Source organism: Helicoverpa zea, chromosome 15 (assembly GCF_022581195.2).
Source record: "Helicoverpa zea isolate HzStark_Cry1AcR chromosome 15, ilHelZeax1.1, whole genome shotgun sequence".
In the NCBI taxonomy this organism is placed as follows: domain Eukaryota; kingdom Metazoa; phylum Arthropoda; class Insecta; order Lepidoptera; family Noctuidae; genus Helicoverpa; species Helicoverpa zea.
Genome location: NC_061466.1, coordinates 1,177,984 through 1,194,555, shown reverse-complemented (window position 1 = coordinate 1,194,555; position 16,572 = coordinate 1,177,984). Strand labels below are relative to the sequence as shown.

Sequence of the window (16,572 nt, the reverse complement as noted above, 5' to 3'; positions counted from 1 at the left end):
CATTCGTAATGGACGTGTGTTGCAGTTTTGTGTGGGACCACTAAATCGATTTCACAATGCTACCTCTCACTCGATTGCGTAGGAAAGTAGGTACCTAAAACAGCAATTACAATACCAAATGCGATTTTGATTGGATTTCGAATTGGATCTTATCATGATCTATTAATATTACAAATAAAAATTCGAGATTAAATCAGTGATTTTCATTATAATATCATTTAAAATAGCATCTCACTTACGGCAGTTATACAAACCATTCCTCATACCTAAGCTGAAATTACACGTAAAATGATGAAGGTTTTGATGACTCCCTACATAATCCTTATAGCTTCTTATATCGTCGGTGTAGGCAGTAGTCGAGCACCTACACATTTATTGGTAACCCGGGTTGGGCCATGTTACGACCCCCAAGAGACCATTGTGAAAGTTTCTGAGCTCAGTGTTACAACGGAGAGTTACGATTCAAAATTGAGCGGAGTCATTAATATTACTGAAGACATCGGTATTGGATGGAAGATAAAGGTAAGGGCCACGAAGAAAATAAATCTAACTCTCGTGACATAGGTAGGTAGAATGTGGGTAACTAAAGGCTCTTTTTGCACTTCTACAGGCCACTATGCAGAAATGCGTGGACATCCGAAACATAGATACCTGTGACTTCTTCAAATCATTCTTCGTAGTAAGCAATGGCTGTAGTGCTGACGAAGTGCATCAGAAGCTATACAATGCACTCTTTAATTATACGAGACCAAAGTAAGACCTATCTTGTTGATATAACAAATACCTGCTTTAAAAAAATGTACCTTTAATTTTTAAGTTCAATACCGAAGACTAGTGAATAGACCTTGAAAAGAGGCGTAGGTACGGGTTTGCATCCGAAAAGCGGGTTTAAAGCATCTTCGCTCTCACAGATATTGCCTCGATTGGCTTCCTTAAACTTAATGTTTTTTACTTGGTCTTCTTTCAGAATTCAATGCCATAAACGAGCTGGTATTTACAAGTTACTTAATTATCCATTTTATAGTGATGACAACTACATCTCGGTATTAGAATCTAAAATATCGACTAGCGTGTTTGGTTACACGATCAGTTTGGAAGGATACGCTGCTAACAAGAAGAAGGTAAAGAAATGTGTCGACAATAGCAACTGCTAATTGCAATAGTAAATTATTAACACAGAATTGAGCCTTGGGGTAGTATTTTAAATACTCTTCTTATGAGTACCGATAGGCTTATTTCTTTTCATTTTCGTTGTCTGCGTGATATTACAGAATAGGACAAAATCGAGTTTTAAGATGAATGTTACAACAATCGCAACAACAATTGTTGTTACTTACTAATGAGTGTATAAAGTATGATATACGGAATCGATTGCATTGGAGAGAACAATAAAATACAGTGAAAGTTGTTCCGAGTTAGATTCGGCTAGGGTTCAATTTAAATTGTATTATTCCAGATATTTTGTATCGAAACATATCTACAAGTGCTTTACGAGAGAAATCATAATTGGATGAATCCCAACATCCGGGTCACTACTCCTAGCGCGTCAGACAGCTAGTTGACATAGGAAACATCACAGAGGGGAGCAGCTATAGATCATCAAATTATAGGAAAGAATGAAGACACAGAAATGAAAAATACGATTAAATATAATAAATACATTTTATTCATCCCAACCCCAGATTCCGTGGCTTTCGCGAATAGTTTCTCGGTTATCTCTCCTCTGCCGAGTGACAGCACTAGCTTCTCCTTTCGCTATCGCCTTCTTCCTCTCCATTTTCTTCTGCCTTATGTCTAGATTCTTTTTAACTTGCTGCTTCACTACTTCTGGGGCTATAGTACTTGCTGATGTGTAAGTTCTCATAGATCTGACGTCTGACAATGCTTTCTCTATCATGGCAAGTCTGTACTTCTGTGAATTCTTGTCTAAATCTCCATCACTATTTTCGGTTGGGTCAACGAGTGTTGGTATTTCTTCTTCATCCTCATTTTTAGGTTCTTTTGGAGTATCTCTGTCTTCTATAGTTAGGTTCACGGTTTTTGTGGTGATCTGATGAATGGGACGTTCATCGTTTTGTATTGATGCGTCAACCTATAAAAACGAAATGTCACAGTTATCTATACTTATGTTATATTTACAGTGAGTTTTTGAAAATAGTTATGCATAGTAATATGTACGTACGTATTAAGTAAAAAAATAAGTACCTCTTTCCTAAGCTCATCTAGGTCTTGTTCTGTCATCTTGGTGTTTGCTTCTGTCTCCTGTTCATCATCAGATTCCTCTTCATCATCACTAACTTGAAGACCAATACCCATTTGCTGAAAATAACATGTCAATTTAATAAAGGGGAATGCCGATTTTAGGCCTTGCAATGCCCAAGAAATTTAATTTAGTAAAAAAAATATGTAAATTTTACGTATTTAACTCTTCTCTTCACGACGCGATACATCTCAGTAACATTTTTTAATAAAAAAATAAATATTGAAACGATACAACGAAATAAACAGACATTTGCTAGCTTGCCAATTTAAAATCCGGGAAAAAATAAAGATTTCTGTCAGTTGACAATTGACAATAATAGAAATGTCATTGCATTATTTTGTTTGCATTTGCATCTTAATGATTCGCTGCGTGTATTTTGCTATAAAAATCGACGTTTTTGACCATTAATACTGACTTTGACGATTCTCCTATACCTGACGACCACGGCCTGAATATGGATTCCGCTCTTGCTAATAATGAGAAAGTTTTCAATAACTTTTTAATAGTTATATAGGGCACATTAAAAAAACCTTGTAATTTGAAATGTCCAACTATTTTCAATAATTTTTCTTTTATCAATATATTATTTGTGGAGCATACTAATAGAAACAATCGATGTTACTTGTGGGCACTCAGGGCCTAAATAACTATGGCGGCTTGGCATCCTCCTTTGACCATATGGGGTAGTTTAACTTAATAGTTACAAAATATGTACCAAATTAATCGAAACTTGGTGCTTAACCCATTTTCGAATTTGAGAAACACTAGTTATTCCAAATGCACGGTTTTTCACCACTCTCTCACTCCTTATAAATATACACTACCAAATGAAACCATATATTTACCTCAAGCAATTCATTATCCACATCCTTAGTGCGCTTGTACCCTGAGCAGGCGATCTCGGTATCCAGTTCATCATCACGCTCGAGGTCACTGAACTTCGGGTACAGGTCACTCTCGTACCCGAAGCGCTTCTTGAAGAACTCGCGGACGCAGCGCACATCGCGATCGAAGTAACTGGAGAAATTGTGCAAATGTTTATGTGAATTAATTTAAGATTGTTGCATAAGATTTTTTCGATTAGAACAGTTGGAAATAAAGTATGTACTGCAACCGCCTGGGTCAAGCTAAACCAGCCGGTCTCGACTGTCGTTTTGAAAACTATTGTTAATTGCTGCAAGAAGTAAAACTAGCCAGAAAGACTACTAGTTGGTCTATTAAGCAAATGAATGACAGAAACGCGGTCAGAATTTGAAACTGTTAGCATAAATTGTCATCATAAAATTAAATGTCAAAAACTCACAGTTCAGCATTAGGATGCGAAGTAGAGACCATCTGTGGGAAATCAATGATGATGGGATGGTTATCCTCATCGATCATAATGTTGAACTCGTTGAAATCGCCGTGGATGACGCCGCAGTTGCCAAGGCGCACTATCAGGTTCATCAGCTCATCGTACAAGCCTTCTGGATCTGCTACTGAAGCTACATGAGTTCTGTAAACAAGGAATACATTGACAATAAATTGTAAATAAAAATATGATAATACAGAAATTAATATTTATAAGATGGGCCCAGTATTCGCCCCTGAGGTACCCTTGCTTTGAAAAGGTATTACATATAGTAAACACTTGAATCGCAGTTCTCAATACATAACAGTTTTCTTTAGTAAATAAATTAATCTAAGACATAAAAATAATAAAATAAAATAAAAAGCCTTTATTGTTGAATCTGATACAGAATGTTTACAATCTTTATAACTACAGTCTGCCTTTATAACTACAGTCTGCCTTCATCTTGTCTTACGACAAAGACCTCCTCCAGAGTTTTCCATTCCGTTCTATTTTTGGCTGTACGAGTACGACTCCATGTAGGGCCCGCCACTCCTCTGAAGTCATCCTCCCATCTTTTGGTTGGTCTGCCTCTGCTTCTCCTGCCGTCTAGCGGGCACCACTCGGTTATCAGCCTAGTCCATTTTTACAAGCTTTTATTTAACTTGCAATGTATGTATGTATGTATGTAACTATGTGTGTTCGGGTGGAATTTTACAACTCAATTTTAAGGCACTTGCCCTTAACCGATTGAGCTGCAATTTTGCATACATGTTTAGTTTGGATGACAATGCATGTTAAGCTATGTGACGTCATCCTAAATCCAACATGGCTAAATATACAAGATGGCGGACTAGTTATTTTAAAAGTACTTATACAATATGGGTATCAAATGAAAGGGATTGACTATATAGTAGAACACATTGCACTTTACGAAATAAAAATCCAAGATAGCCGCCGCTACAAAATGGTGAATAACCAATTTTTTTCAATCCCATCCATATGGGTATCCAATGACAGGCAAGTAGAATAAAGTGCACTTTACGAAATCAAAACTAAAAAGTATAAAATAAATTGAGGTAAAAAAATCTTTAAAAACAAGCTTAATATATGTAAGCTTATTATATTAAAATAAACTTTTACTGTAACTGTACTGATTTATGTTTTAAAAGCTTGTCGCGATTTTACTAAGAAAGTAAATACGAGTACTTAAATCTCGCGACAAGCTTTTAAAACATAAATCAGTAAAGTTACAGTAAAAGTTTATTTTTTTTATTTTTAGCGCATTTAAATAAAAGCTTATTTTAAAAGATTTTTTTCCCTCAATTTTTCCTGTTTCTCTTGCCATGTGTCCTGCCCACCTCCACTTTAGTTCTTTGTAAGTTATGTATGCATCCTTGAATTTAGTTTTACTTTTAATATGTATCAGTTTTTCTCGGTCTCTTATTTTAACTCCTATTACGCTTCTCTACATTCCATTTTGACAATCTAAGACAACTAGATATAATATTAAAAACAATACAGGCAAATTATTATAAGTTACTACTTACAAAGGTCCCCCTGTCACCAGCTGCATCACAACACAATGTCTGTTGAAGTCTATTGGCTTCGGAACGGGGAAGTCTCTGTCGTACAGCGCCTTCATATATGCAAACTCCTTGGTGGCCGATATACGAGACAAGTAAAGCCAGGACGCACGGTTGCGATGTGCGTGGTAGTCGCGTTTGTCCTTTATGTTGCGGAAACATGTGCGGCCAAGTCTAGAACAATAAGATTATTTACTTGTAGTGTAGTTAGCATTCACTGAGTAGAGAATGAAAAATAAACACTGAAATGAGATGAATCGGTGATGTTCACCACAATAATTTGAATAAAAATCTTAGCTTAAAGTGCTGTTTTGTTACTACTATGTAGTCATAAGTCCTAATTTAATAAGTTGAATAAAAATTTGCCAATGTAAGTGTGCCTGTTTTTCTTGTTTGCAATTGATCATGTTCCACAAGGCACAATTATTTCAGGTACATTTTTATTTTTATATTATTATTTTTTGTATATTGCTGATTGAATGAATAGGTTTTTGTAAACATTAAATTCGTTACCTATTTATTGAATGAAATGGTTGACAACAGACTTTCATCTGATCTTAAATATAAAGTAGTAATGAAATCATGAGATAATCATGATAAAATCTCACCTGTGGAGCTTCAGACAAAGTGGATTGCGATCTTCATCAGCGACTGTGTAGATATTAGACTCCTTGCCGACTCCTATCTGGTTTCCAAATGAGGCAATCACTTTTCTGTTGGTCAATGCTTTTAGGGCTAAGTAGTCATACCCAGCGTTTGTGAGACGGTAACCATCATCTGAACGAGGAAAAAGAATGGCTAGTTAATCGATTCATCAGCAAATAAATTATAAAATATTTGTATAGCTTTGTACGTACAATGTTTACCACGCTCATATGTCAACAATCTATGTTTGCACAATTCTTTCATCAATTTGTGGACTCCACCGTGACGAAGATTGGCTATAGATGCCACGAGAGATCCAGGCACTAGCTCATGGTTCTTCATACCCATTTCCACCTAGAAATATTAAAACATTAGAGCAACTTACAAGGAATTGTTTGAGGTTAAAAAACTTATGTTTATTTTTGTAAAGGCACTCACAGCGGTCAAAACCCGAAAATCTTCGCCTGTTAAATAGCGCAGTATTGCAACGTCCAGCTTCCCCATCTTGAAAACTTGTAGTAAGGGTCGATTACAAGAAATTAATATACAATAACACAACGTGATCACATCATCACACAAGAAAAGAAATTCATTCAAATGTCACTGTCAAGAATGGATTTTCGCGTAAGCGTTTTGTTTATAGTTTTCTTATCGAATAATCAAATGCGATAAAATATATTTGCTTAGTTGTATTATGTGATGTTTCAGTATGTTTTATATTTAAAAAATCTAAGTAATGAAAGCTGAATTAATTATGATGACGTGAATTGACGTGCCAGGCAGTCCAATGAAATCGTAGAGTTTTGGTTTATCTCATTAGTTGCTAAGCTACAACTAAACGTAAATTCGTGAATTAAATCGAAAGAGACAACGAATATTCATTCAGCCTGTGAGAGAGCGAGAACATAAACGTCAAAGGCGAGGTCAAAGCAAGAATTAATTTTAAACTCTGGTGTGTAATAATTAAAAAGCAACCTTATTTCAACTATGTTAAAAGTGATATTGAGAAGCGTTAACTCTCAATTTATCAAAAATTGCTGATCGTAATTTTTATTCTCTGTGTGCCGCTGCCCAAATTCCTAGGTGGCCTCTCTGTTTTATTCAATTTTTTTTTACAATCAGTAGTAGAGTAGAAATACCAAATGTTGATTGTTTCATGAGTGCGACTTTGCGGCGTTTATCGTGTAGTTTCTATGTTTTTGTAAAGTATTTACAATAATTAACATATTTTTTTGTGTGAGTTTGTGTATGCAAATAGAAGATAATGGCTGGAGGCGCCTTCAATAACGCGGTGATAAGGTTGGATACCAATCCAACGGGAGTATTTTACTCTGGCCAAGAAGTAGCTGGCTCTGTAATATTTTACCTGGAACATCCAATCAAGTTTTCTGGTGAGTGAAAATTTTTGTTTTATTTTGAAATCAAGAAACCTCTTCCAATTAGCCTTAGCTTGATAAATATCTTGAATTTTATTTATTTGTTTTTATTTAGTTTTTTTTAACCTGTTTCAATTTATCAGTATAAAAAGAATCCTAAAAGTTTAAATACTGGCATTTTTTTATTACTAAAGACAGTACCTATTCCTAAATATAGCCATAATATATTCTTAAATATATTTAGTATTTACTTACCTCATAATAATCCGCCCCTAACATGACCCACTGACCTGAAAATTGGAATAGTTTTATAGAACTTCAAAGTGTCAAGTTCTAGGTCACAATGCATCTTATTTGGTCAAGCATATCAATTAACTTTTTTTGAATGGATGACCATGTTGTTAACGCTTCCTTTATTTTATTCTTAGTCAATGCATACCTGATTCCTTTGCAAGGCAACAGCTGTACTTTTTTCTACTACTTGAATCATACTTAATAAAATTAAATTCTAATAAGAATCCGGTTCATCAAATAATAGGTTTCTTCTTTACCAAAAAAAATTTTTTTTTCCCAACTGAAACATTATCTTCAGGCGAAACCTAATAAAATATAATTATTTCGTTTTATTATTAAGAAGTTACACATATAGTTAAGCTAAGGGTTATTTTTCAGTAATTTATATGCAATTTCTCGGTGAAGCAAACTCCTTTTGGACAGAGAGTGAAATTGAGACAGTAAATGGTATTGAGAAGCATAAGCTGGTCAAGTATGTCGGACGTGAAGAATATTTCAACTTCAACCAGGAGCTGGCTGGTGGAGGCGGAGCAGGTATGCAGATTAATTAGTTTGTCATGATCACCATCATTTTAGCCATATCATGAAGACAGGCCTCTCCTGTTAGTTTCAAAAGTAACCGGTTAAAAGTTGCCTAAATCAGACACCTGCATTTGATGTAATACTGCACTGGTCCCAGTTTCAATTTCTGGCTTCAGCTGAAATCATTACATAATGCAGAACAATATGTAAGTTAGCAGCACTCAATAACTCTTGTTCTAACTTGAGGCAGATTTGAGAACTCCAACACTAGGATACAACTTGCTATATTATTAAACCTGTAACCCTCTCGATAAGAAGAAGAATATCAGAAGAGTACTAAAATAGATAAAACATTTCTTATTTTCAGGTGTCTCCCGCCTCCCCGCCCATGGCCAGTCTTTTCCCTTTAAATTCCAAATTCCTTTCGAAGCGCCATCATCTTTCAAAGGCGAACGTGGCGAAGTGGTGTATTCCATGACCGCAAACTTGATATTTGCCGATCCGTCGCTACAGAACGAATCAGTGACGAAACATTTTACTGTTGTAGCGCCATTCGATCTGAATATGGGCAGTCCTAAAATAAGAGTAAGTTTATACTTGGCTACATATAATTTATTTAGTACCTTGTTATGTGTAGACTAGACATTAAAGCAAGGCGAAAATCAACACTTTCTGGCAATAATCCGCCCCCAAAGATTCACTGAGCAATTCATCACTTTTCTCAAAATTATGGCATGAAGAGTGGAGAAGAACAACGCCTATACGCCTACGCCTATATCCCAAAAAAATAAGAATTTGCCTTTACATCGAACATCGACATAGTTTACATCTAATCTCGAAAGGTATGCTTGAATACGACCCTATGTGCAAAAGTGTCTTTCTTTCTCTTCTAACTAAAATACCTTCTTCACCAGCAACCCATAGACATCGAATTCGAGGAAGTATACGGCTGCGACTGTTTCTGCAGTCCAGACCCCATGACCATCCGCGTGAGGCTGCCGATATCTGGCTACTGTCCCGGGCAAGTCATACCCGTGGCCGTTGAGGTGGATAACGAGAGCAGCGTCGAAATTACTAAGATTACATTCCAGTTGTTTTCTGTGAGTAAATTCTGGGTATTCTGATTCTACCACTTTTATCTTATTGAAGGTCTTGGGCTCTGAAAAAAGAGCCACTATAATTACTGCTAAGCAGGGTAAAAAAGGTTTTTCACGGAGCCCGCGATGGAAAATGGGGCCTTACTGCTGGAAGAAAAGGGGTTTGTAAAATCTATACTAATATTATAAAGCTGAAGAGTTTGTTTGTTTGTTTGAACGCGCTAATCTCAGGAACTACTGGTCCGATTTGAAAATTTCTTTCAGTGTTAGATAGCCCATTTATCGAGGAAGGCTATAGGCTACTTTTTATCCCGGTACGGGAAGTAGTCCCCAGGGGATGCGGGTGAAACCGCTGGCAAAAGCTAGTGTGAGATAAGTGCTTTCGATAAGGGGCAAATGACTTTAGTACTTAGCATTAATGCGGCTTTTACTCTGGAAGTTGATGTGATGACGAAAACAATCAACATTAATCTAAAGAAGAAAGACACTAACTTCTAGAGTGTTTAATTAATTTATTTCAAATGTTTTACTTTTATGGTAGTGCCATAACCAGAAAATTTAGTTAACAAATTAATAATTCTTTATCACTTAGGTAATTACTGCTGCGATTGATTAGGGAAACCACAAGTGACGTACATTTACGAATAATTAGCGCGATACTCGCTTTTCTGGTTGATATTGCGGAAAAACTTTTATTTTCTTGTAATAACTACCTACCTACTATGTATATAAGTATACTAATATCTACCTGCCCAGAACCTTCTGTTGCATTAGGCAAAACATAATTTTGATTAGGTTCCAAGTTGTGCTATAATATCTACTGGATATTTTACTGTTCATTCGTAGGTACCTTATAAAAAGGTTTGCACCACATTACCCAAAAAAAAAACCTAAAAAAAAATAATCTTCAACAGAAAGAGCTATACCGCAGCCACCGCCCCCAGTCGGAGTACATAATGCCAGAGAATATTCTGGTAACGGAGAAGAAGGGGCCAGTAATGGGCCACAGTAAGAAAAACTTCACCTACGAACTGAAGGTGCCTGATATGATCGCGCCTTTCCTCGAGAACTGTGGCATCATCGATGTGGGCTACTTCTTCAGGGTAAGTCATCAGAATATCGTACTATTATAAAGGCAAATGTTTGTGACAGTGTATCTTTGTTACCTCTGAACAGATTGATAACACTTGCAGTAATATACCTTGCTTAGAGACCCTAACACGGTCGGGTATGGGTCCTACATAGAACAACATACTGGCGACTATTTATCCGGGTGCAGAAAGTAGTTCAGTTCAGAAAGCGGGTGATACTGCAATCGGGTCTAGATTTGTAAATTATTTTACTACTTGGTTTTGTTCGGTAAAATAGCTGACCACATTATTGGTGTGAAATTGGGTATGGATAATTGCTTATGGTTGTTAGAGATTTACCATAAGTCCCTAATATAATTTACAGTAAAATAATTTTAAAACCATTAATTTGACCAAACTGTCCGAATTGTGAATGTCATTTCATGAGATAACCGGGAATATCCGCTCATAATTATCATATCCTATGTAGGTATGGCAGATATGTGATACTGTTGTGAATTAGCGCCACTAATTCTCTAATTTAATAGCAATTTACTGGTTTGTTAGTTTAGGTTAAATCTCGTAACTTATTTTGCTGTTAATGTAAAAAGTTATCCACCTAATTATATTTAGAGACTAGCTTCTGCCCGCGACTTCGTACGCGGATCCTGTCCCTTGTGCCAGCGACTACGGGGTCAGCAAAATCAAAGATCTGAATAGTCTGATATTGAATTTTAAGGGCCCGTTGACTTGAAAACAACGGAATACGCATAACCATTAGAAACGTTCCATATATAAAATTTTTGTACTTAAACGGCAAAAGCACAGCAGACTAAACAAAACGCTGAGAACTGAACCGCAATAGACGTGACCATAGGGATAAAAGTAGTGATTCTAATTAGTCCGCATTTAAGTTGTGTGTGGCAAAAATATTACACGTATTATTACGTAAAAAAACATTAAATATATGACAAAGTCGTGGTGACTTAGTGGAAGTCGTGGTGGTTTAGTGGGTAGAGAACCAATCTCTCAAGTATGAGCGTGCGTCTTTGATTCCAGGTCTGGCAAGTGCCTGCCAATGCAACTTTTCTAAGTTCGTATGTACTTTCTACGTATAATTTGGATACCAATGATCGTTATTTGGAGGGGATGTTAAACTGTAGGTTCCGGCTGTCATTGAACATTCTTGGCAGTCGTTATGGGTAGTCAGAAGCCAGTAAGTCTTACCAAGGGGTGTTGGGTTGAGCGGGTAACCGGGTTGTGGAGGTCAGATAGGCAGTCGCTCCTTGTAAAACACTGGTACTCAGTTGCATCGTGACTGGAAGTCGACCCTAACATAATTGGGACAAAGGCTCTTGAGATAATAACGACAATAATAATGAGATATAGGCACCGCAGGACATCTGAGGCTGATGACGGGGAGTAGCGACCCCGCGGGGCTATATATACTGAGTTCTTCAGGGAGTGTATACTGTCCCCCATCTCCGGCCGGTCGGAGTGAACCATGACGGGGATAGATCTCACGTATCTGGCTTGGCTCGGCCGTCCAGAGTGGAGTCGCTAGAGCAGGATTAGTAGCCCTGCTCGGAGGGTAGGTGCCTAATGGTAAGCACAGGGAGCGCGTAATCTACGTTTAAAGTCTGCCGAGGTATCCTCATCCTTCAGCCGCTCATGTCCCTGTTGCCCTCTTGTTGTTCCCGGGGGCCCAGTAAGTGAGGTGGCGAGTCTCCACCTGCCATTTTTACATGTAGGTACCTAATACATTGTCATCCACTAACATCCCATCACAATAGTCCAAGTAGTATTCCTCCATAGTTAGCAATAGTTTAGCACAGAACCGGGATTGTCTTTTTTTTAACGACGTCCACCGGGGATTGTTCTTGGGTTCATTTCTATAGTGTATAAAGGGATAATCGTCGGTTTTGTGTCACCATTTCATTAAAGTTGTATCAAAAGGGCTTCAGCGTGTTGGCTTCGGCCCCACGTTTGCCTTCCAAAAATTCGGAACTCTGTAGTCCCGAGGTCTGGAAGAGACATACAAAATAATAATGAGGTATAACGCAATAAAGTCGGAGAGTGGGGGCTCGTGACGCCACGTCTAGGTATGTAAAATTTGTACTAAGCAGTGACTTAACACGAAATTCAAGCTTTGTTGTATCTTCGTTATTATTTGTTTGTGAGAGAGAGAAAAGAAAAATACGTGTCCATTATTTTAGGGTTATCTAAAAGACGGACTAATTACTTTTTTTGATACCTACTTCATAACATTCATTTCTATACATTTCTAGTGTAGTATTGCTCTTGAAGTTCCACATCAGGTGTTCCAGATCTTCGATGTTTATACGTCAATAGAGAGTGCTTATCAGATTGAACAACTTTTGCTAAAACGTCATACTTCTATATGCTATAGTCTAGCTGGGCCCCTGGAGTTCCACATCAGGTGTTTTAGATCTTCAATTTGTATAAGTCAATAGAAAGTGCTTATCAAATTGAGCAACTTTTGCTAAAACGTCATACCTGTATATGGTACAGAGAAGCTGGGCTCTTGGGGTTCCACATCAGGTGTTCCAGATCTTAAAATTTATTATCTCAGCTGAAAATGCTCATCACATGAAACAATTTTTGCCACGGCACCATTTTTGTATCTCTTATAGTTTTGTTGGTCTGTTGGAGTTCTGCATCAGGTCTTCAAGTTTCGAAGATAAATTATAGCCTATATGTTGACCAGGCTTAATACTGATACAACAAAGAAAAAATCATTGAAATCCGTTCAGTAGTTCGGAAGATTAGCGTGTACAAACAAACAGACATACAGACAGATTTTTTTTTTGGATTTGTGCTCCATTACTGTTTCTGAACCGCACCCAATTATTATTTTTTTTATATATTCAATGTACAGACACAGTTTTTTTTACAGATTTATTATATGTATATAGATAAATTCGATGCAACATTAAAATCATTTTTTCGCTGAAAACATCACTTTTCGAATGTCACAATTACCTACATGACAGTCCCCAAAACGCCCACACATCGCTACTTCCTGTGTGTTTTTGCCGGGAAGAAGTGACGCAACAAACTTCCCAGCTTGTAAATAAAATTATTTTCTATTCCAGGTAATAATAAAACTGTCGGGCTGTCACGACGACTTGCAAGATGACGCTGAAATCTGTCTCGGATTAGTCCCGATACGAGAGTCCATCAACGGCGAGTATATCCATCCTATGGCCGACCAGCTTCCTACAGGACCCATACCTGATCGAGTTAGGGACTCCTTAGCTCCCCCACCAGTCGCTGCAGGCTTAAGAGGCTCTAACACCAGTCTTCAAAGAGTCCAGTACAATCCTGCTGAAAGTTCATACCCTACCAATCCACAGGCCCCGTATAATCCGGCTGGAAATCCTTACCCGAACAACCCACCTCCTTACCCTAGCGTGGTTAACAATTACCCAACAGAACATAGTTTCCAGACTCCTGTGTCCATAGAAATGAAACCGTATCAGGATCTCCACATCGGTTTCAAATCTGATGGGTCGCCTTACCCGGGCAATGTGCCAGGGGGAAATCCCCCTTCCTATATGTCTGCTGTGCCCCAAGCACCTTATCCAACAGCTAATGTTATGCCCGGGGGACAACCGCCTTATCCTACGGGTAATATGGTCCCCGGGGTTCATGGTGCTCCGTCACAGCCGCCGTACCCGACGGGGGGTTACGGTGCTCCCCAGTCGTCTTACCCGGGTAGTGCCCCCGGGGGTAATACTGTTACTCCATACGGGCAAGGGGGTTACACGCCATCTGCACCGCCCCCTACTGACTAAGTAGGAAGTAAAGTCCAGATGTCCTTATGCAGTTGATTACCTATTACCTGATGCGCTTTTGATTTATTGTAATGACGTTTGATATGCTTGAAAGAATGTATTCAAAACTTTGATCCATGTTCCAAGTTGATCATGAAGAAAACAAGACGTAGCTTTTAAAGTATTCAGAGAAGTTATGCCTATTAATAATTTACGATTTAATTGACATAAACCAATCGCATGCTTATTAATAAACTGACTCAACGTGGAAAACAACAGTTTTGTAACAGACAGATATACACTTACAGACTGCAACTTGTTCCATAAATAAAAGGTAAATATACAGAAAAGTTCGAAATAATTTAGATTTGTTATTGAGCATGCGAAAATGTTCAAATATTTTTACATTTGATAAAAGTTGTTTACTTAGCCATAGGAGGCAATTTTTTGTTATAACTTTACCACAAATGACGCGCAAAATATATTATTTAATAGTACTAAAAGTACCTACTTATGTTTTTTACAAATATTTTTAAGTAATCACTTAAGTGACACATGCAGTTTTCTACCTTATATTGTTATGCATTTATAATAAACATTTTGTACAAGTATACTCGTATAAGATTTAGTTAAGATTGTAACGTCCAATATTTAAACTATTTGACTTAATAGTGTCAGCGGCCTTTGATAAAAATAATTAATTATATTATTATACAATACTTAAATGAATAATCTCGCTTATAACACATTGTACTTATGTGTAATCTGTACTTATAAAAATAATAACATTGTGTCAATTCCAGCCTTGAGGTTAAACGGTGCTTATATCAAGGTGCCTTCAGAAAAGACAAGACAATAAATAATTCATGTATAGTTGACACTGGAAAGTCAAAAGCCGAAACTACGCTTAACTACACTTTATAAAAAAAAAAATCTTCAATATACTACTTAATTCTGGCGTCGACTGTACTCCTTCTGTAGATTTTTCTACATTCTAATGCCATATTTTTATAAGCTGTTCAATACAAACGTTTTTATATTTGAACTTAAACATAAGGCAGATATGTAAGGGTAATTTTAGTACCCTATTCTAGTTATAAACTAAGTCCTTTATTATTATGAATAATTAATATATTCTATGATATTACATTTACAAAATATAAATATGTTAACACTAAAATTAAGGCCTATATAAAGTTATGTCTTGTCATGTAGAACATAATATTAAGTTCAATAAGTACATTATAACTGCACAAAAATATAATAAAAGGTAATGTTCTAATTCCGATTATCTAAATGCTAAATAGAAATATATTTGGCAATATTAGAGGAAACGGTTATCTTGCTCCATGACCTCTAAACTTCATAATTATTTTATAACACATTTAAGTTCGCTACGATATGTTGTTTATCTGTAGGTATAAATCCCTACATCCTCTATTCGTTATTTTTTATATCAAAAACTCGATTAGTTTGTTTTTTGTTACTGTTTTATTTTATTTTGTGTCAATTTACTCCTAGCTGACTTTCAATTGTTTTTCACACATTATTTTTAAAGTTATTATAAGAATAAAATTACGTTTACGTAAAAAAGAGAGAACTTATAAAGGGGGTCAAAAGGTCAGATCTTATTGTGGATTATCTAGTGGCTTATTCTTATTCAGAAATTGTATACCCTGCCTTAAAGGTGCTAAGAGTTCTTATGCTTTTTTCTTCACTAATTTTGGGTCTGTAACTTAAGTTAATGGTGCTTGCATAAAAATAAGAATACAATTCATCTAGTCTTTAATTACAGAAAGTCAAGTCAATTCTGCATAATTTAGTAATTCATGATAAGGTAAATTGTAATTGATTATTATAAACCTCTAAATTAGCACCGATTGTGTCCATGTAACAAATTAATCGTTATAGGTACTTTAGTTACACGTTTATTCTTTGCTCTTGTTACAGTGATATAACATCACAATTTTGCTAGATTTATATTAAATACCAATCATACATAACTATGCGAGATTTGAAGTAAAACTATAGGTACTATGACTGTAAGAAAATAATTACAATCGTACGATATTTTTACTGCAGAAGTACCTATGTTTACGTATAAAGGTATCGATGCATTGATGGGCTTTTGTATAAAATCTGATAGTAAAACCGATAGCACAAATTAATTCTATGTTACCAATACGTATTAAGAGACATGTGGCCTTAACATGATGTGTCAAATTACTTAAAAAGATATTTAATTTACTTTTATGTTGTACTGGCCTACGCCGGCATCCCGTGGAATGTCTTTTGCCATGTCCCGTGGTGCGTAGGCCAATACACTGAAATATGTGGTGCAAAAGAAAAACGCTGTGGTACAAATACGCAATGCAAATATGTTATACTGCTAAGATTTTGATTTATTTTTTATATAATTATCTTCTAATTTTTGTACACATAATAATGACATGTTTATTACGGATAATATAAAATATAAGAAATGTTACCGTGACGATTTGAGTTTTATTTGAACAAGCCATGTCCCTAATACACATTTATTATTCTTTTAGCGTACTTAATGTAAATTATCTAGATAGCCTATACAGTTTA

The 16,572-nt window shown here is 36.3% G+C and overlaps 3 protein-coding genes across 3 annotated transcripts; 2 read left to right on the top strand and 1 right to left on the bottom strand.

Annotated features, from left to right (window-relative positions):
- Positions 1 to 288: 288 nt before the first annotated feature.
- LOC124637039 lies at positions 289 to 1,653 on the top strand. The gene is made up of 4 exons (XM_047173357.1): positions 289 to 522; positions 611 to 753; positions 968 to 1,121; positions 1,457 to 1,653. The coding sequence occupies exons 1-4, from the start codon at positions 289 to 291 to the stop codon at positions 1,556 to 1,558; spliced, it is 633 nt and encodes a 210-aa protein (XP_047029313.1). The 3' UTR covers positions 1,559 to 1,653.
- Positions 1,644 to 6,420, bottom strand: LOC124637038 (serine/threonine-protein kinase RIO2). Its single transcript, XM_047173356.1, has 8 exons — positions 6,263 to 6,420; positions 6,037 to 6,178; positions 5,788 to 5,956; positions 5,144 to 5,353; positions 3,567 to 3,758; positions 3,109 to 3,280; positions 2,206 to 2,319; positions 1,644 to 2,092 (listed from the first exon to the last, which is right to left on the bottom strand). Exons 1-8 carry the CDS (start codon positions 6,326 to 6,328, stop codon positions 1,664 to 1,666), a joined length of 1,494 nt encoding a protein of 497 aa, XP_047029312.1. The 5' UTR covers positions 6,329 to 6,420; the 3' UTR covers positions 1,644 to 1,663.
- Positions 6,421 to 6,636: 216 nt separating this feature from the next.
- LOC124636996 (arrestin domain-containing protein 2-like) lies at positions 6,637 to 16,474 on the top strand. The gene is made up of 6 exons (XM_047173296.1): positions 6,637 to 7,215; positions 7,873 to 8,028; positions 8,384 to 8,601; positions 8,931 to 9,116; positions 10,028 to 10,216; positions 13,300 to 16,474. The coding sequence occupies exons 1-6, from the start codon at positions 7,089 to 7,091 to the stop codon at positions 13,999 to 14,001; spliced, it is 1,578 nt and encodes a 525-aa protein (XP_047029252.1). The 5' UTR covers positions 6,637 to 7,088; the 3' UTR covers positions 14,002 to 16,474.
- The last annotated feature ends 98 nt before the right edge of the window (positions 16,475 to 16,572 follow it).